Source organism: Hippichthys cyanospilos, chromosome 10, assembly GCF_059441005.1.
Source record: "Hippichthys cyanospilos isolate Australia breed blue-spotted pipefish chromosome 10, RoL_Hcya_1.0, whole genome shotgun sequence".
Taxonomy (NCBI): Eukaryota; Metazoa; Chordata; class Actinopteri; order Syngnathiformes; family Syngnathidae; genus Hippichthys; species Hippichthys cyanospilos.
In genome coordinates this window covers 2328649-2350419 of record NC_142378.1, presented here as the reverse complement: position 1 = coordinate 2350419, position 21771 = coordinate 2328649, and the positions used below count along the sequence as shown (strand labels likewise).

Genomic DNA, 21771 nt, shown 5'->3' with positions numbered 1-21771 from the left:
TCACTTTTAACAACTGTTCGCGTTTAACGCGGTCGTTTTTAAGTTCCGGACTTAACGTTGACCTTGTTTGGGATTAAGTTTCGCGTCATCGTTTTCACGTTTAGCGTGACCGCGTTTGCAAGACGTTTCCAATCGTTTGGGTTTTGCGTCGGCGCTGGTCGCAGGGAAATTTGCGGGACGGACCTGAAGGTGTGAACGGGAAGCGGCTCCTTGTGGCTCTGCCCCCTCATGTGCAGAAGCTCTTTGGAGGCCTTCCTCAGCCTCCTGCCCACCTCCTCCTCCTGACGCTGCTCCTGCTCGCTCTGGCCTGCCTGCAAGCCGACCAAATGTCCGTTGTGTAAAAAAAAAAAAAAAATTGCTTATGCGTGTTGAAATTTGACATTTTTGGGGGCGTTTTTCTTCCAGGTCGTTTTGATAGTATTTTATCCCACTCCTGGTAGTGTGATAACTACATTAAGTGCGTGTAACATGTCAACATGTGGGTGAAATTTCAGCCCCCTAGTGTCTTCTTTTAATGCTTTCCCTTTGATGTGATTTTTTTTTTTATGTAAAGATCAAGGGATTGGACAAAAACCCGAATGTGGGATTTTAACCGCCGTATTTTCCGCACTATAAGGCGCACCTAAAAGCCTTAATTTTTTTTAAAAGCGGAGGGGTGCGCCTTATAATCAGGTGCGCCTTATATATGGATCAATATTGAGATTGGTAGATGGGGAACGAAGTGATAAAGTAAGCTTTACCTGTTTCTTTTGTGCGTTTACAATTGAACAAGGTTGCTCGTATTGACATTGATTTATTGTGCTATTGAGAGTTTAGAGTTATTATTTGAGTTATTATTACTTCAAGTATTACTATATTGTGATTGAAAAAGTTTTGAAATATTATATATTATATTATATTATTATATTATATTATATTATATTATATTATTATATTATATTAATCCAATGCGCCTTATATATGGAAAAATGTTTTCAAATATGAGATTAATTGAGGGTGCGCCTTATAGTGCGGAAAGTACGGTATTTTTAGGACACTTTCTTCCACATTGTTGTGGCGGGATGACAAAAGCGAAAGCGGGCGCGTCCCACCTGTCTGTGGGCCTCCCGGAGGAGGCAGCGGAAGCGCTCGTCCCTCAGGGCCCAGTGGGGCAGCTCGGCGCCGTGGCGGGAAGGCGCGGCGGGCTCCTCCAGACGCAGCTTGAGCTCCCGGAGGGCGCTGAGCTCCTCGCTCAGTTGCCTCTGGCGCGTCCTGCAGGCCTGGAGGTCCAGCTCCAGGTCCAGGGAGGTGCGCGTGGGCCGCTCGGCCAGCGAGGAACGGTACGACTGCTGCTTGTAGCGTAGCGTCCGCCGCTCCAGCGTGTTTCGCATAAACGGCGATTTCTTTGGTAGCGTGGAGCTGTCGCTGTCGCTACGGTACAACTAACACAAAAATGACAAAAGCGCTTTCGATATTCCAAGTGATGACGAGGCATTGTCAAAATAATCGAGTTTTTTTTTTTTTTTTTTCAGCGTCGCGTATTAGCAATACAACAGGATTTCCTGCTTGTCTTCGGGAACAAGCTCAAAATAAAAACGCTTGTGGCATTACATTATTCGGTATGGTAAAGACTTATTTTGAAGCTCTCACCGCATTTTGATGGCCTTTTATCGTCGTGCGGCGCATTAGCAGGAATTTGATGGTCAAAAACAACAAGCAAAAGAAAATTGCCAGATTTGCATAAAAGTTGTCCGCATTTAAGTCCGTTAGCGTTGGATAAAAACAGTGCGCCTACCCTCAGTTGAAACTGATGCTCTGCTGCCCTCTGCTGGAGGATTGGCTCATTACCACAATTCAAACTAATTTAAAGGGCCAGCGCAACAGAGCGCCTCATTTAAAAAAAAGAAAACAAAAGATTAAAACGATGTATGTTGAATGTTTTTAATTATATTCATAGTTGATGAGATTTTTTTGTTTGTTTTTAATGCGAGGGTTATTCACCCTGTAGAACCACAATTTAAAAGGCATCAGAACCCTCCTGAAAAAAACGTTTAAAACGACATACCTCGTCTTTGGCACTGAACGTATTGTTTCTAATTGACTTCATAGGTGGTGTGTGTGTGTGTTTTTTTTTTTAATACTCACCCTGCAGACGTACTGGCTGCGAGCTCCGGGCGAGAAGGTCTGCGAGCGCACGAGGGTGCTGCCACGCATGAAGGGCGCCGCGTGACCCCAGCGGGCCCCGCCCCTTTCTTTGCCACGCACTCGCACCGTCTCCGCAAAGTGCCCCTCCGTCATGGTGGCCTTCTCCACCTGCCGGGACCCAAAGAAACCAATCGTAATGGGGACTTTACTTGGCTTATCATTCATAAATCAATAAATAAAAACTAAATACACGAAAAGTAAATAAATGAATAAGTGAAGAAATGCTTTGTTGCCTTGAGTACGGCGACCTTTCCCGGCGTCCGTTCGCTATTGCCGCAACCGCTGTCCACGGACTCGGCCTGTCTCAGCAGCGGATCCGGGTTCGAGTCCGGGTCGGTGTCGGCGCGGGACAAAAGGCCGCTCAGGCTCTCCTGGGATGGCCACAAATCCGTTTCAAGTTGACTTTGGAGCTCAGGTGACATTTTTGATTGACACCTCTGATAGATGAGCAAAGTCGTTAAATATGAAAATCAATGAATAAGGAAAATAGATACATACTTTTTTTTTATGACTATGAAGTGTATTTGAAGAATAAAATAACGGTCACTTCTGTTGTTAATTTCGTTAGCATGCCGGCTATCTTTACCGGGGCTCTCGCTCCGTTGTCGTCCTCGGACCCGTCGCGGTGCCGCCGCTGGGCTTGAGCCCTCGGCTCGGGTCTCTGAGGCTCCGCCCCGCCCAGCATTTGGACCCTCGGCCAATGGTAGACCATCTCCGTGCTCCCTTCGCATTCGGCCAGGCCCACCTGCGCTCGGCCCTACCGGAGAAGAAAATCGTCTTTCAAGCGCCGCCTGAAGGCCGGCGTTGGAATCGCGCCCGCAATAAACAGGACGCTGAACAAAATGGTGTGATTTAAAAAAAAATCCACAAAATAGCAGGACGCAAAGCTGTATTTTTTGTCGTTTTGTTTTTGTTTTTTGGTCCAACCTACCAGGAGCTCCTCCTGAGCCTGCGGGCCGAGCGAGCACAAGGACAACTGCAGGGCGCAGCCGGCCAGGGCGTTGGCGGGAACGGGTACGCGGAAGCCTTCGTTGAAGCTCACGTGCGTCTGCGGCTCCAGGGCCGTGCAGCAGTAGAAGGCGCAGGCCCGCCCGGCGTCCGCCGGAATCAGGTGCACCTTCACGAAGCTGCCCGGATCGGGAGATCGGGAAAAGGGAACAAAATAACGCACAAAAATAAACAAAAAACTGCACAATTCGTGTTTGAAACATTGAAAGAATGGGAATTAATCGCAGTGTTCAAAAAGTTACTTCAACACATTACAGGAAAAAAATTGAAAAATCATTTGGAAAACTGCATAAGATCTCATTAAAAAAAAAGGTTGTTTACATTTAATATAAATATATACATTCTATATACATTTTAATTAATGTAACTGTAAATTTATGGATATAAGCCACTGCTTTTGCTCTCACTCATTGAACCCTGCGGCTTATAGTCCAACTTATCTGCAGTTTTTTTTATTTTTTAACTACCCACCAGGGGGCAATCTTCCAATATACAAAGGGAGACAGAAGAAGAGGCTATAAAGGATTGATTTGAAGTTTGATTTGCTATATTAGTTGCTACAAGGGGGCACTCCACAACTAAATCCAACGAGGCATGTTACTGTTGTGTTGGCGCAGTACTCCAATGGTTCAATGTGTTAGCGTTATGATGAAAATATTTTGGCGCTGCTCTGATTTGTACAGGCATGCTGTTGCTGTCACAAATTTAAGAACCTCCATGTAACATCTTTCACTGTGAATATCCCAAAATTAATTTTCTGTAAAATGTTTGCATCTTATAATTGGGTGGAGTTAATAGTCGGGATAATGCGGTATATATGATTATGCAGGTTTTGCTCTTAAATCTTGCAACGTGTTTAAATCATCAATGAAACAGCTTCTTTTTTTTTTTAAATTAAAAAAATGCTAAATTCAAAGTGAGAACTCACACTTTGTATCCGTCCCTTACGGCTGTCCTGCTCAAATTCTTGAGCTGGAGCAGATGAAGACGCAGGGACTGAGAAGAGGATTCCCACCTGAAACATAAGCAACAAGGAGAAAACAAAACAAAACAAAACTATTACTAAAAATAAGAAAATACAAACAGGAATACAGTGATAAACTTGTATTAGTGCTCAATGACAGCACTGCGTTTGTGACTGTGGCTCTCCTTGCCCACATGCAAGGGCATCACACTTTCATAAACGTCTTTATTTATTTTGTATTTTTTTGACTCCAGAAGAAAACTCACAGCAGTCCCAGCTGGATCTGCGTGGGCTCGCTGGCCTGCTCCTTCAGATAGGACATCTCCTCAGATTCCTCCGCCCTGGTGGAAAACAAGTACAAATATTCAACTTAAGTGCATTTTTTTTTTAAAGGTATTTGGACTTTGAGTATTTCATTTCATATGTCCAGTCGCCTTTTACATGCTCCTAAACCCTTTAAAGTAAGTATACACATCATATTAGCAGCTAAGATTGCAGTTCATTTATTTGCCTTGAGATGGTGCTGTTGTGTCAGTGATGAGACCTTTTTAGGTTGTTTAGTCTGTACGGTTTTATTTTATATTTTGAGAGATCTAGGCATGATTTAGAAGTCCACCGGAGCAATAGAATTGATTTTTGGGATAATTCTGAGCATGTAAGCTAACTTAAGTTTGGTTTGTGGTCATGCGAAGTGCTTCCTGTGTGACATTTAGCCCTCTCGCCAACATGCTAACGACATGCTAACGACAGCAACGTCAAATGCTAACGTCATTATTGCACGCCAACGATTTTCACGTTTGTATCCTGAATTTTGTTTCCTAACTAGAGACAACACTTTTCCGCCGAGGCGTTTTGTAACCTGAAAGTAGGGCCGTCACTTAAAATAGCAAAAAAACAAAACAAAACAAAAAAACCCTCAATTTTCACCAGTCATTCTGGATATGTACTATTTTTAACCGATTTTAACTGATGTAATAAACCCAACAAACATTTATTTATCGGTTTGGCGCACTAAATACAAATCATGTGGTAAATATTTACGTAACAATAAAAACTTGCTTATTAATGTTACAATTAACTCATTCAATCCCAAAGACGTATTTTTATGCATCTTTTATGAGGCTAGGTCATCGGTGTCAAACGTAGGGTCATCGGTGTCAAACACAAGGCCCGCTGGCCGGTTCTGGCCCACAACCGGCTTTAATCCGGCCCGCGAGATAATTTTTTTCATGTAAAGCATAAAAATGAGCTGCAATTTTTTTCAATAAATAAAAACATTTAAACATGCATTGAGATGGATGACGAAATAATCAAATCAATCGTCGGGCTGACCTCCTGCCCCAGGCCTCAAAGACGCCGCTATCGGTGGCCAGGGCGTCCTCGGAGATGCCCGCCGAGACCCTCCGGGTCCTCCTGCTGCTTCGGCTGCCGCTGTTGCCGCGCAGAGTCACTCCTGCACATGACGGTTGATGTGTGTGTGTGAATGCACAGACCCATGTTGCTCTGTGTATGTGAAAGGACAAATATTTACATAACGCGTGTACATGAATAGATGAACATATGTTAGCGTGTATGTGTGACCGGAGCATGGAATGTTTTCCCTTTTTGTGTGTGATTGGAGAGTGTACTCTGTGCTATGTGTTTATTTTTAAACATTCGTCATAAACAACGCAAACAGATAATACAATAGTTTGAAGAAAAAAAAAACAACACCCCCAAAAAAATTTCAATAAAAAAAAAAACATAGCATGAAAGTCCTCCTTGCCAGTAGTTGGCACTGCAGCGGTTTGACACATTTAGGTCATTTGTTTTATATTATTTGTTTATGTTACAAATGTACATGTTATATGTATTTTTGAATACTCATAATAAAGAATGTAAACAGATAATACAATATTTTGAGTAAAAAAAATACTTGTTTGGTTTTCAGGAGAAATACAGTAAATCAAAGGAGTAGAAATGAATAATTAAAACAGGAGTTTGTGTTTTAAAAAAGACAGTAGAGTAAACCAGCCTGCAATCCAGATTCCACATTTACAGTGGTCCCAATTCATAATTTGTTTTTGAACCGCGCATAATTATTAGTCTCTAGTTTATATACAGTGTATTTCCATTGTCCGCCACTAGATGGCAGCACATATTTAAAGATGCTCGAATTTAAAAAGTGGAACAAATCTAACTGGAAGTCATTTTTGTTGAAAATGATTAACCATCATTTTCTATAGTACACTTCAGTACACCAATCTGTAATGCTGGTTCCTGGTATATTTCCCAATTTATTTTTGTACCGTTAGTTCGGTCTATAATTCCGGAGTATAATTCCATTGTCTACAACTAGACGGCAGCACACATTGTAAATTTAGTGGATAATTATTGAATGTCATCCTCTGCATGACACCAACCTGCGATGCAGGTTTCAGGTTTTTGGTCCAACTATTTCATAAATGTATTTTTGCATTGTTTGATCTAGCTTTATTTTTCTTTCAATTGGGTGAGTCCACTTCCGCCACTAGATGGCGGCAAACAATGAAAGACGCTCTAAATACAAAAAAGAAAGCGCTAACGCGGCCTAATTTTTGTTGAAAACGATAAAACGTCATCTTCCGTAATGAAAGTAATGATAGTTTTTTTTTAGCGTAGGGAATGGGAATGCGGGGCGGAATACAGGCCGGATGATTTGATTGGCTTACCTGTTGAGTTGAAAGCCCCCTGAGAGGATCCATCTCTGTGGTTCTTGGCGTCGGCAGGGTGCGCGGCGGCAAAGGCGGCCGCCTCCTGCTGTCCTCGCAGCCCCTCCAGCAGTCCGCGTCCCGCCTGCTCCATGTACTCCTCCGTCATCTGCGCCAGGGGGCAGTCCTGCGACGTGGAGTGGTAGGGCGTGTCCATGGGCGAACCGGGCGGCGACAGGGAGGAGAGCGACGAGCGCGACGAGAGCGACGCCAGCGACTGCGGCGTGTCGTGGGCGCGCTTGGCCTTGCTGGGGGCGGCCGGCTCGGGCGTGTAGGCGTCCCTGGACGCCGCCTCCGGGGGCGGGGCGAAGCGCGGCTGCGGGTCGGCGGGCTCGTCGTGGCGCTCGTACTGCGGCGCGCCGTAGATGTCGCTAAAGCTGATGGAACTGAGGGAGCCGCGGCTGGACGCCAGGGACCCGCGGCTGGACGCCAGCGAGCCCCGGCTGCTGCTGGACGACACCGTCAGGGAGCTGGCCGACAGGCTGCCGGACGCGAACCGAGGGAGAAGACGGGAGCCAGTCAAACGGTGAGAGATATATATATAAAATGCACAATTACTCAAATTTTAATCGCGATCACGATATTTTGATTGCCACGATTAATTAATCAGATCATCTACGATATTAACATTTAAAAAGCCGGCAACACTACATAACAAATCAAGCACTGTGTCATCCTACCACCAGGGGACAATGTTTCCCACATGTTTGCGTGACCTAAGCCTCCGCTTTTCTCACCCTAATAGATTATTTACCAGTGTGAAATGGTGTTGAGTTTCTCACCTGATTGCTAATATATATAGTGCTCACTGTTGATTGAGAGCCACTTTGGAAAATCCCATTGGCAAAAAGTTGGAATGAATTTGATTTGAAATGACCGAAAATGACATTTTGACTGATTCAAATTTGCTTAAAAGAAAATAATGTACTTGGTTCTAAGTAGGCTTCATTTTTTCATTGGTTTGCACTCAGAAAATAAGTTAGCTGTGTTGTCCCGTGTGCCATTTGTTTTCATTATTTTTTACTTTATTCATTTTATTTCTAAGTATCAAGCCTTGAAGCCTTGTTTATATACTGTTTGTTTAAATAAATGGACATGTTTGACCAAAGAAGATGAATAATTGTGATTAATAATCGCAATTTCAATATTGACCAAAATAATCATGATCATTATTTTAGACATAAGCGTGCAGCCCTGATAAATGCTTTGCACTATGTAAAGTAATTACACATGTACGGCACCAGGTGGTGCTGTGGGACTCTCATTGTCCAAGTATGTGCAGGGGTTAGAAACTTCAAATTACTCTCAACATTTTTGTCTAAATTACGTTAATGATTAAGATGATTTAGAAAAACACGATGTTTGGCCGCCTTTTCTTCAAGGTAAAAAATTTAAAAAATTGGTGTTAAATATTGCCAATGTATTATTCATTCATTTTTTTCCCCCAACATACAACAGTTCAGTTGGTCAAAAGTGTTTGTCGTTTGAAAGATTTTTTTTTCTTTGATGCGCTTTAAGCAATTTTTTTTCAGATTCAAAATAAGATGTGAACCCCTGTAAAAAGTAAGGCAAAAAGTGTATTCGCATGTCCTTTTTCTTGAGTTAAGCTCGCCGACGTCACGACGAGGACGACCGAATGATTTGGAAAAATTTGCATGGTGACGGACCTCTTGAGCTGAGAGTGAAGGTACGTGGTGATGCGCGTGGCCTCCTCCAGTTGCCTCAGCAGCACGTTTCTCTTCTCCTGCTGCAGGAGTCTGGACACATTAAGCGGTAACACATCGATATACACAAAGGAGAAGCGACGGTACCGTAGTAGTGGGATTAGGTCGCCGGGATCACGCTGACCTCTGATTGGCTCCCTGACTCTGCGAGCTATGCGCCTTCTGCACTTCCTCTTCCAGTCGGCAGCGTTCCTCCTCCAGCTGCCGTAGCGCGTCGGGCCCGGGACCGGGATGGGGACTTCGCTCGGGATCGGGATCCGGGTCGGGATCGTGAGCCTTTTTGTGCTGCTTGCTGACCATGATGATGTCGTGGAGGAGAGCCTCCTTCTCGCGCAGCAGCTGCATAAAATCTCGGTCCCGGTCGGCCTCGGCCCGGCCCGACCAGCTCTCGCTGTCCAGCTGGGCCAGCTGGTGCTGAATACTCTGCACCCTGGTGGACGCAAAGGGGTACCGCAGTCAAAAAACCTTAACGCGAAAGAAAACCAGACGGAAGGCGCTTACTTCTTCTTGGCTTCTTCATACTGCCAACTGACTTTGACTTTGTCCACCGTGTGGGCGGAGTCCTGCAGGGAAAACGGCTGTCAGTCAACCACACACAGGTGCGATTCAAGCGAGGGCGAGGGGACGAGCGCGACCTCTCCCATCATCGTGTCCGTCTGGCAGCCGGCGTCGCAGTACTGCTGATGCTCGCCCGCAAGCGTGGCCCCTCCCCCTCCGCTGCTGTTGACCCCCTCGCCGGCAGCATCGCTCACACACAGGCTGCTCTGGAAGTTCACCGTCAGCTTGGCCAGGCTCTACGAAAAAAAATTATACATATATAGATATATATACATTGCTTTTAATAAGTCTTCATTTTCGTGATCTTATGTAAACGTTTGGAAAAATTTGTCCAAATGTCCACTTCTTAAATGCTTTGGTGCCATCTTGTGCCATTCATAGGTAATTACAAAGCCATTTTTTTTGGCAGACAATTAGTTGCAGATTTTTGCCTATAAAAACGCCAAAAAGTGCAGATGACGCAAAGGAGAATGACGTTATAAATTAAAACAAGATATAGTGGTCAAAACTTGACAAGAATGAACTTGTCTCTTCGTGACAAAAACATTATTATGAGGGACACAAATCAGTTTTATAAGACTATAAAGTTGCACTTTTACTAGCAACATTTTCACGAGCATGAGATCAAATTATTACAAGGATAAAGTCAGAAAAAAGATCAGGAGGGGAAAAAAATGGAGCAATCTGGAAATATTACGTGCACGATATTGCTCACGTTTTCAAGCTTTTAACCTTTTAACTCATTCAATCCTAAAGTCGCATTTTTACATCTTTTCAGTTTCAGTATATAGTTTCAGACTTATATACATAGACACACACACACACACACATATATATATATATATATATATAAATACACATATACATATATATATATATATATATATATACATATATATATATATATATATATATATATATATATATAAAACATGTTAAAAAAAGAATATAGCAACAATAAAAATATAATAAAATAAATATAAAAAAATAATAAAAAATTATGATTAAAAAATAAATAAATAAATACATTATGATATTTATCAATTATCACATGACAAAGTGGAAAATACTACAAGAATAAAGTAACTAAACGAAAATATTTTGGATCGAAACAGAAAAGGAAACTTTCTATGTTAATAGGGCAAAAAATACCTATTTGGAAATACCTAATAAAAATAATACTTAATGAATACAATATATTTACACGAAAAAACTAAAACGAAGAAACATCACTGTTAATCAAGTGGTTTTAGAGAAGGTCTCACCGATCCAAAAGGTTGCAAATAAACAAAATGAGTTTTGGCCAGTGAATCACCACCTTTGTCTGGTTTTGCTTCGCGTTTTTCTTTTCTTGTCCGGCGGAACGGGCGAGACGCGGCGGCTGAGTCACACGTCTGGAAAGTGAATGAGTCCCACCTGGATGAGGTCCTGCCTCTCCTTCTCGCCGGCGCTGATGGCCTTCCTGATGCTGCGCAGCTCGCTGAAGATGGCCTGGGCCTCGTCCAGTTTGTAGTTGGTCTGACTGCACGACATCTTACGGTCGATCCTGAGGCGGGCGAGATAGAAACGTTTTTGGTAAATTGAGTTCGATCGCTTGATCTGCCAGCAAAAGATGGATTGCAAAAAGAGTTCTGTACCAGCAAATGAGAAAATATCTCAAATACGAGAATTTCATGTGAAACAATTGCCATTTACAAGAATAAAGTTGTTATACTACCAGAAAAAAAGCAGTATGGAGAAAAAAGGAAATGCAATGTCATCATTACGCTTTGATTTCTGCTCATCTTATAGGAATAGAAGAAAGTACCAGATTTTATTAAGATGGAATTACACGATAGCAAATATTATGAAAACAGCAGGGGCCCTCACATGGAACCCTGTGGAACACCATATGACTTTGAGGCAATTTCTAGCTGTCAAATGATATTGCTTCAATTGTCATTTTTCAGTGATGAGATGAAGACAGATAACATTAGATAAGTCACAGTTTCAAGTTGCAATGTTTAAAAAAAAAAAAAAGTTATTCGCAGCCAAGAATGTAATATTATGTGAAAACGCCAGTCTAGTCCAAGACCAAAATTAATTTTATTTGGGGGTGGGGGTAGTATTTTATTTTTTTTGTTACTTGTTGTTAAAAATAAAAATACTACAATAGTTAAAAGAAAAAAAACATGATTTAAAAAAAGTTTCTAAGATAGTTTTATGCTAAAACCTTTTGAGAACAACTCGAAAATTTGCATTTTGACCACACAAAATTTGCAATATTAGCGGGAAAAATCAGTTTGTCAAAAACAAAGCCAGTATTTGCCGATAAAAAAGGGTCATTTTAGGAAACTAAAACAAATAATAAAGTTGTTAAAAAAATGATCTAAAAAGAATACATGTAAAATATGACGCTAATTCTGGTGCCCAAATTGTGGTGATTGTTTCCGATTGAAAAACGAGACGTGACATTTGTGTATGAGTTTGGTAGCTCTAACTTGGATCTTCTTTTGTTCAAGCTGCTTTTCAAGTGCTCCTTTCAAAGGTTTCCTCTTTGCGTATTCAGTGTCTATACTGTCACACACACACACACACACCCGAACACACACACACACACACACACACACACACTGCGCTTCAAAGTGTCTTTTCATCATCGAACTACAAAAGAAAAAAAATCAAAAACGGAACCAATCTGCCGCCGTGGCCCCGAGGTGAATCGGCTTATGTTCTACAGCGTGGTTGGGGGGGGGAGCGGGGGGCAGGGTAGGCGCCCCCCTCCGCCCCTGTCGCCGGGCCTGGCACGTGGCCGCCGCGCTCACCGCAGCCCGCTTCCTTCACGCTCCTTCAACAGCAGGTAGTGTTCAGCCAGCCACCAGGCAACAAGACCTGCTTTGTTCAGGAACACCCCCCCCCCCCCCCACACACACACACACACACACACACACGCACACACACACTAGCAAGGCCGTGGAGTTTATATGCTTACATGAAGGGGGGGGCACATTGAAAAGAAGGAAAAAAAACATTCTACTAGAGTTAAGTTATACATTCCGAGAGTGAGGTCATAACCCAAAAATGTCATGTTAGGTGGAATTATAGCCAAAAAAAAAAAAAAAAACGTGAATAACTAAACAAAAAAATATTTGGAAATTTTGTTGTTTTGCAATAATAAAGTTGCAATATTAAAATTTGAAAAAAAAAAAATCACAATTTACGACTGAATTTCACTCGATAATAAATAAAAAAATATATAATAAAAGAATAAACCTAAAAAAATCTTACAAAATATTTTTTCATGAATTTGTACTCCCCAAAAAAAAATCACCTCAGAATTTCATGAGCAGTCATAATATTAAAACCCCCCAAAAATTACACCTATAAAGTCCAAATTTTGTAAGCAAATACATTAGATTCTGCAAGGATGACATATTGAAAAAAGACTATTTTATGAGTAAAAAAAAAAAGGTTACTGAATTTATAAAAAGCAAAAAAAAAAAAAAGTCTAATTTTGCAAGGATAAAATGTGAATATGATAAATAATATCTATGACTTAACACAAAAAACATGAAAAATAAATAAAAATCTATTTTTATCCCAACTGCAAAAAAAGGCAAATTTCATCACAGTATAAAAAAGCTATCAAGGTATAATTTACAATAAAAAAGTATTACAACAAGTGAAGAATTAAAGGTCCAATTTAACAGCAAAAAAAAAAAAAGCAAAAGCTAGACATTTTAATTAAAAAAACGCATAAGATATAAGAATAAAATGAAATATTACAAAAAACGATCTGGAAATTATTTGGTGTGTGCGGAAGCAGATATTGGGCACAACAGCCTTGACCCCCCCCCCCCCGAAAAATAAAACATTCCTCCATATTGTGTGTGTCTTTGCAGGTTATTCTGGGAACGTCTGCAGTTGTGTACATCTGGCAGATAAGCGAGTCAGGAAGTGCTGAGGAATTTGCACGCAGATATCGCGCTGCACTGTTTTTCAAACACTGCCCCCCCCCCCAACGCACTTCCCACCCTCCACTTCCTCTCCTTGGCTCCCTGCACTCCACTGGTGCATCCTCTTCCTGAGGTGGAGCCCCCCCCACTCCCTTTTCCACGGACCCTGCGTTTGCTGTTCCTAAAAATGCTTTTTTTCCCCCCCTCCGTCCTGTGGGAGGCGGAGCTTCAATTTCTGCCACAAACGTTCCAAAGACAAAAAGACGGCAACTGTTTGAAAACCTTCCCTATCTTTTGAACAGTGAGTAGTCTCTTTTAATTCTTATTTTTTGAAAGTGGAGAAAAAGAAAACAAAATACCACAGCGGTTTAATTTTAGAAGCTAACGAGCCTTGAAAAGTGAGGCGAGAACTGTCCTATCGGAAGACGTTTGACACGCTTTAAAGTGAAAGTCCGCTTATTTCGCCACTTTCAGCAATAAAAAGTTATCGTTACAATGAATTGAATTAGTACTTTCGTAAAAACACCTTTTGCCACTTGCCGTCGACTGAAAACCACCGCATTACCGAAAGCTCAGGTAACAGCCAATCACGGTTTAGCTTGTGAATGTCACGTGACCAACAGGGGAGCCGTGATTGGTTTCACCCAAGCCTTGAGCGCGGGTGGTCGTTTTCCGCGACGAAATGATTTTTCACGTAATCGTTTTGCCACTTGCTGTCGACTGGAAATGACATCACGTACCGTGAAGGTCACATGACTAACAGGTAAGCCGTGATTGGTTTTTCCCGAGCCTTGAGCACAGGTGGTCGTTTTCGATGACAATGATTTTTCAAACACGTTTTTCCACTTACTGTCAACAGAAAATGACATCGAATGTGCTGAAGGTTCAGATGACGGCCAATCGCAGCTCAGCTGGTGAACGTCACGTGACCGACAGGTGAGCCGTGATTGGTTTTACCCAAACCTTGAGCGCAGGTGGTCATTTTCGATGACTAAATGATTTTTCAATTACAATCAAAACTTTTAAAAGCATATTTTCACTTGCCGTCGCCTGAAACTGACATCGCATGTGCTGTCAGGTCACATGACCAAAAGGTGAGCCGTGATTGGTCATCATCCAAGCCACGAGCACCGGTGATGTCATTTTCAGTCAGCAGCAAGCCAAAAATATGTTTTTATAGGAGTTACTTTCAAACAATTTCGCTATCAAATATTATAGACAAAATATGAGGTCTTTAAAGCTGAAAACGTCCAAATATGTGGACTAGCTCTTTAAGCGGGAGGCAGCGCCGTCGACCGACCGAGGCAGAAATAGAGCGGAAGAGGTCGGCGACAGAAAGCCAGGGGAAAAGGGCGTTGGCGAGGAAGGGTGGCGGTCACACTCACTCCTGCAGGGTCTCCACGCCCATTTCCTTGTACTGCAGCTCCTGCCTCACCTGGGCCAGCTCGTGCTTCAGTCGGGAAAGCTGCGGAGATCAGGAGACAAAGACGGACGCGCCTGGGTCACGCCTGAGGCTTCCTCTTGCGGTCGTCATTTGCAGCTTTTGATGGCGCCGCACGGCAACGTGGCCGCCGTCCGTCGTTTTTATTTAGCGGCGGGGGGGGGGGGGGATCAACTGCCGAGCATGCCGTCGGCACGCTGAACTCACCACCGTCATCTCATGCGCACGGGTCACCATGAGGGCACTTGGACGAGATGTTATATGGTGAAAAGTATTGGGACACTTAAAGGAGCTGGCATTGCCATTGGAAAGTCTTTTACAATATGCTGTATAAAAAATCAAATATGTATAATATATATTTATATTATTTGTGTATACAATTATAATATATAATTATGTATATATATATATAATATAATTTATTATATATATTCTATTATATTAATTAAATATTTATAATGTATATATAATATATAATTTATATTATATATATTCTATATTAATTTTATATATATATAAAATATATATATATATAATTATGTATATATATTATATAATTTATATTATATATATTCTATTATATTAATTTTATATAAATATATGTATATATATTACATAATTTATATTATATTAATTATATACATATATAAATTCAATATAATTATAGATATAATTATAAATATATATTTATAATATAAAGTTTGTAATTTTTCATGTTTTATGCTGTTTTAACAACCACTTTTTTTCCCCCCAAGAAACAAAAACTAAATATACCCCCCCAAAGGAAAAAAAAAAAAAGCTAGTGGAATAATTGACATAATTGTATTAAGGCCTTTGGGATGTTAACAATTCATAATCAGATTTTTCATATTTTTTGGAGCGATGACAGTGTTTAAAAAAAAAAAAAAACCCTCACTATAAATACGGCGTAAACATGCTCCATTCGAGTTGTATGGGACCTTAAATACGAGCTGAGTCGCCTCTCTCTGACCCTTTGACGGTGAGCTCATCCCCACGCTCGAGAGGCCCCGGGCCCCGAGCCACAGTATCCCGCCGGGGCAACACCCCGGCCACCCAGCTATCCCCCCCCACCGCCCCGGCCGGCGGCAGCCCATTGTTCTCCCACGATAATGACTCACCCGCTCTCGCCTACAAGCCACTTCGACTTTGATTTGGTCGGGGTCGTATTTCGCGCCCGAGGACGAACTGGAGTGCGCTGCGGACACACAAGCGAGAGAGAGAGAGAAGACACGGAGGGGTGGGGGGGGGGTGAGTGTCGGCTTGCTGGGGGGTGTGGAATCTGAGGTGAAGATGGAACAGAAATACACAATAAAAAGTAGGGCGGAGGATCCGGTCTTTCGGTTTACGCTCGACAGTCAACTTCCAGAAACATGACTTGAAAAAAATGCCAAAGAACCGCCGACAAGGAATTCGGCGGACACAGTCAAACTAGCAATTTTCCAGCTTCGGAGATGGTAGAAATCTTTCATACTGCTGAGAAAAGATGACACTTTTTTGTGTAGCTATTGTGTAGGAAGATTCATGACATGTCTACCTTTTTAATTCTTTTTTTTTAGGTCCCTTGTTCTGAAAAAACATCGCCGGCAAGTTATTTAGAGAACAAAATTCAGACGAGGAATTCCAAATGTTCTCATTTTCTCACGCCATTCTTCCGTCTAAAAAAAGTGAGGAGACGCAAAAGGGGTTACCGCTGCTGGCGACGGAGCGGCTGTCCTCGGAGAGCTCGTGGAAGAGCAACATTTCGCGCTGGGCCAGCTCCAGGCGCTGCTGCTTGACCAGATACATCTCCTTCTTGGCTCGGAGGGCCTCTTGCGCCACCACCAGGTACTCCTTCAACATGCGTTCCTGCTCCTGACGCCATTGGGTGCGCGGGTTCTCGATCTGGGTGGTCTCTGAGGGACGGCACGGAGGAACTGTCTGTATTTGGTACATTCGGCATCCGCTTCGACCTGCGGGCCTGGAAGGGGGCCCCTCCCACCTGTGGTCCCTTCTGAAGGTTTCGGATTTTCCCCAAATTGGATTTTTGGAGTTTTTCCTTCCCCTTCTGGGAACTTTGACAGGGGATGCTGTTGTGTACCTTAGACCCAAAAGATGTCTCTGTATGACTTCTTTTTTTCAAAAGAAGTCCCCACATGACCTCTTTTCTCTCTGTGTACGTGGGGACTCCTTAAGTAGCAGTCGTCTGAAGATGTATTTTATTTATTTATTTATTTAATTTATTTATTATATTTTTTTTTATTTATTTTCATTTATTTTTTTATTTTTTTTTCTTCATTTTTTTTATTTATTTATTTTATTTTTATGTATTTTATTTATTTATTTCAGTTAGCCCAACTGCAGTACAGCATTTTGCTTTACATGGTAAAATTAAGATGAAATGAGGACATCTTTAAACATTTGGGTGTTGGAGTAATCACTGCTTATTATTTTTTTTTTAGGAGTCAGTTTTACGATAAAATGTAATTTAGTTTGTAAGGATTTGAATGATGGGGAGATCTATGATAATTTACATTAATCACCTATTGTGTTTTGCCTTCAAATTTTGCATGAGGATAATGTGAAGTCTTTATAAATATTAAATCTTCACTGCTTAATTTTTTTTAATTATGTGTACGCTTTACAATAATGTTGACAAATTTTCTATCTTGTCTGGATTGTTAATTTTGCAATCCACCGCTGCGGGGTTCTCACTGTTGATGTGGTCGATGTAGTAAACCCCCACTTGCTGGTCGTAGACCTCCTCCCAGCCGAGGGGCAGCTCATCTCCGACGCAGTCGGCGAAAGTCAGCGGCTTGGTGATCCTGGGGAGATGACCACGTTCAAAATCAAGATTTTTCGATACTCCGTGTTACAATTTCACCTTGATAACACGGCGCCGATTTACGTACAAAGAACATTAGTGTAGTTTAAGTTCGGTAATTGCACGTTCGCGACCGTCTTGCCGCATTTTGGCGTCAAGGAACTATGTGGGAGTAAATTGAGGCGCTTCACTCGTGGATTGTGGGCTCGATTGAGGTGCAGGTTTTAATACTTTAAAATGTTGATAGTTGATAGTACTTGGGTGCAATTCTAATTTAACTTTCATACAGAATCAATTTTAATCGTTATTTATTATTTTATTTTTCGTGATTTTTTTGTTTTGGTTTGTTGACGCAAACATTTGCAATGGGGGTTCTTGGAAAATGTGCTTTGTAAAAGGGGCCCCTGAGAACCCTGCTCTGTAAAACCGAGAATCAATAGTATTTATTGATTATATTGGTAATCAATTTGTTGTCAATTGATTAATCGTTGCACCTCTAGAAATGTTACATTTTTAAAGTACTGTAGTATCCTTTTATCGGTTTGAAAAAAGTGACATTTTTGTAGTTTTATTTGTATTTACCTACATTATAAACATTCACACTGTGCAAAACTTGACATTACTGATGCGCTTGTTAAAATTTGCGATCTTTCTTTAAATCGACCACAAATGGAGCATAACAGAGCCGAGTTTACGTTTTTTTTTTTACATTTCAAAACGACACGCTGACAGGTGCAAACGGTCGCGTGTCGGCCACGTGATTGACAGGTGAAAGTGCGCGCGCGCGAACAACAAGGAGGCAAACAGCTCACTTCAAGTGTTTGCCAAAGGTAAACACGCTCAGGTCACGTCTGCACGCACGACCGAGAACGTGGAAGGAGGAGTGAGGAGGAGAAGAAGGAGTCGTGGCGGCGCAGTGCCAGTCAAAAATATGGAAACAACTTCCAGTTTAAATGGTGTCAAACATGAAGAAATTCAAGATATCAACTCGGCTGGGCAATAAATCAGATTCAATTGCTTGATTTGTCGTTTTAAAAGTCGAAGATTTTTTGAGAGTTTGCAAAAGATGGATGGGGAGTTTAAATTTTTACCTACTTAAGTACTGTATTTAACCATTTTGGAACGTAAAAGGTTAATGTTTAAGCCCAACACTCATAATTATCTGATAAAAAAAAAGTACCTGGGATTAAATGTCTGGATTTTAAAAGAACGTTAAATTCCGTCTTTGGGATTGAATGAGTTAAATTAATGACTCAATTATTTTTTAAGTACAGTTAATACTTCTGCAAACATTTTTCTTCACTTGCTGTCGACTGAAAGGCTCGAGTAATGACCAATTAATCATGGTTCGCCTTACGAACGTCACATGACCAACAGGTGAGCCGTGATTGGTCGTTAGTCGAGCCTTGCGCACAGGTGACGTCACTGTCAGTAAACAGAAAGTAGAAAAAACGTTTTTAAAGGTATTCATTGTACATAAAATATTATTTTATGATCAAATTATAGACCAAATATTAACTTCAAAAAAATCCAGTGCTTTAAATGAATGTTTATTTATTCCATTAAAATCGATTAAAATCTATAATGATTGTAAAATAATGATTTTTTTTGGGCCATTTTGCCCAGTTCATTTTTCTCATTCCAAGTAAAAACTCTTCATCTCATTCATATCATCTTGGGAAAGATTTTCAAGCGGTTCCAAGACACATTCTCACAATTCCACACTTGACAGTAAAATTCCCAAATGAAGACATATTTGACACATCTACCTCCTCCTCCCATATTTCTTGACAGATTCCAACTTCAAACTCATTCAGGACATAATTCCTTAAAACAAGAACTCCGAAATAAAAAATATATTACACAATACTTGACAGACTGAAAACATTCCATCCGGAATTTTACATGTCGACGATTGAATTCAGTCTGGTGTCGGTCAGCTCTTGCGCATTCTCCTGCAATTTGCACACAAATTTCTTTCTCTGGTTGTTGTTGTCCAACGTCACTGTCTTGAGGGGGAAAAACATGTCCGCTCGCAGATTCTAATCACACCACATGTGAATGTTTGCTTTGTTCCGCGGTCTTGTGACGGCGTGGTCACTTCTGCCTCTCTCTCACACACACACACACACACACACACACACACACACACACACACACACACACACACACACACACTCATACGCACAAAATAGGCACGCGCATTTGTACACACAGCAAAAAAAAAAAGTCATAATGACACAGTGACCCTATATCAGTGCTTCTCAATTCTTTTTTTGCAAAGTCCACTCGAATGAGAGATAATATTTCGCCCCCTCACCCACTGCGGAGACTATAAATGAGATCATTATTTACGAAAGTTGGAGAAGAATACCTCACAAAAGAAAATCAACTTAAAGGGACAGTGTGTAAGATTTCAACCGTTTTACGGACAGCAGGAGGCACTGAAGGTGCTGTGTTTACCATTGTACGGAGCTATAACAAACATGGCCGCCTCCGGAGAAGTGCCACCCCCCATGTAATATCATTTCATGATAACTAGACCTATGATTATATGTAAAACATACTCTTAGTCATTAAAGGGACAGTGTGTAAGATTTAGACCGTTTTTCATGAAAAAGGAATCAATTACATGTAAATTTTATGAATAAATGTGTTCTCAAAGATCAAATAGTATGTTTTCAATATAATAGGTCTAGTTATCATTAAATTACATTACAAGGGGCGTGGCACTTCTCCCGAGGCGGCCATGTTTTTTTTTTATAGCTAAGGACAATGGTTCTACAAATTTTAGTAAATTCATTTATCAAACTTTTTCTTTTTCCTCAAAGGGGGTGGGACACTTCTCTGGAGGCGGCCATGTTTGTTATAGCAAAGGACAATGGTACTACAAAGATCATTTTTGTAAATTAATTTATCAAACTTTTTCTATTTCCTCAAAGGGGGAGGCACTTCTCTGGAGGCGGCCATGTTTGTTATAGCAAAGGACAATGGTACTACAAAGATAATTTTAGTAAATTCATTTATCAAACTTTTTCTTTTTCCTCAAAGGGGGAGGCACTTCTCTGGAGGCGGCCATGTTTGTTATAGCTAAGGACAATGGTACTACAAAGATAATTTTTGTAAATTAATTCATCAAACTTTTTCTTTTTCCTCAAACAAGCTGCGGCAACAAAAATTCCCCCATTATTATCTTGAAAATCTTGTAATAACTATTGATTAGATGCGGTATTTAAAGTCGGTATTTAGTGTTCCGCGCGCGCATTCTTCAAAAGGAGTTTTCTGAAATTAGCCAAGCAGACCAACAAGCATGTCCAGCTGCGGACCCTGAAAAAATATATTTAGTTGTCAAAAGACATTTGCTAATTGTAGAATAATCCATCCCGGAGGATATTTCCATCCCGCGCCAGCCGCGTTTTGCCCGGCGACAGGGTCCCCCCCCCCCCCGCTTCAGCGACAAAGGCATGTGAAACTGGGGGGCGGGAACCCCCAAATATCCAGGAATCTCCTTAGAACAGAAATATCACTCCCGCGTATAAATCGTCATTTTCTCCTATTTAGACGTGAATCGGCGACCCGGAAGGAGCAGGCGGTCGCCCCCGGCCGGCTCTTCCTCGGAGGGACCACGTGCGGCGTCGGCCTCAAAATTCCATTGTGTGTTTAAAAAAGAAACGTGAAAACAACTTTGGGAGGAATGTCACTCATGGCCGGACCCCGTCTGAGGCGGCGCTGGTGCAGGATTTCAGAGCGCAGCTGATACGCAGACGGAATCTACTAGCGCCTTTATGTGTTAAATCCCATGGAAATAGGCTTCCTAAAAGTAGCGCTAGCGTCTGGGAGGACAGTGGGGGGTCAGGCTTGGATGTGTGCGGTGGGAATAAAAGTGTCACTGCTGTTATTTGGGCAACAAAACAGTGCCTATTGTTGTAAAAAGTTAAAACACAGTACAGTTGGCCCGCCGTCCCTGACTTGCATTATTTTCATGTTGCGACGTGGAAATCAAGAGTTTTTTCATCCCCTAAGGTAGTTTCCCGGTTTTGCGACAAAAGCAACTGTCATGACCCCAGGGGCTCGGCTGTATTTGTGTTGTTTCGTCTCCATTTTTAGGTAATTACACTTATTTTCAGTTGCCTGCCCTGCGACGCGTCACTGCAATCCTGGTCCGCTATTGGTCGGCGTCTCCTCGCGGAGATGGTGGTCTGCTATTGGTCGGCTTCACTCGTTTCAAAATGGCGGAAGCTTTGTTCGATTGTGAGTGGTTACGAAACCGCTTGATTCAAAATTGAAAGGGTTAGCCATGGGTCTCAAGAGTCCTAGTGATGTTAACGAGAGAAGATGATTTATATGGAAACGAAGCTGGAGATAATCGAGAAAGACGAAGCTAGCTTAGCCTAGGCTACCCTTACT

At 41.7% G+C, this 21771-nt stretch overlaps 1 protein-coding gene across 4 annotated transcripts in view; it reads right to left on the bottom strand.

Annotated features, from left to right (window-relative positions):
- Positions 1-21771, bottom strand: part of wwc3 (WWC family member 3) — a 31763-nt gene that overhangs the window by 1185 nt on the left and 8807 nt on the right. Inside the window, exons 3-21 of one of the 4 annotated variants that reach the window (XM_088425964.1) lie at positions 17256-17365; positions 16253-16456; positions 15683-15759; positions 14488-14567; positions 10584-10713; positions 9245-9403; positions 9111-9172; positions 8734-9039; positions 8553-8642; positions 6847-7367; positions 5489-5609; positions 4423-4497; positions 4121-4207; positions 3116-3311; positions 2771-2941; positions 2433-2621; positions 2125-2292; positions 1092-1421; positions 184-311 (exon numbers count right to left, since the gene is read on the bottom strand). In XM_088425964.1, the coding sequence (XP_088282090.1) occupies positions 184-311; positions 1092-1421; positions 2125-2292; positions 2433-2621; positions 2771-2941; positions 3116-3311; positions 4121-4207; positions 4423-4497; positions 5489-5609; positions 6847-7367; positions 8553-8642; positions 8734-9039; positions 9111-9172; positions 9245-9403; positions 10584-10713; positions 14488-14567; positions 15683-15759; positions 16253-16456; positions 17256-17365 (3204 nt within the window). Of the gene's footprint in view, positions 1-183; positions 312-1091; positions 1422-2124; positions 2293-2417; positions 2622-2770; positions 2942-3115; positions 3312-4120; positions 4208-4422; positions 4498-5488; positions 5610-6846; positions 7368-8552; positions 8643-8733; positions 9040-9110; positions 9173-9244; positions 9404-10583; positions 10714-14487; positions 14568-15682; positions 15760-16252; positions 16457-17255; positions 17366-21771 lie in introns of all 4 variants that reach the window. The other 3 variants (XM_088425963.1, XM_088425966.1, XM_088425965.1) reach the window with 3 other exon arrangements.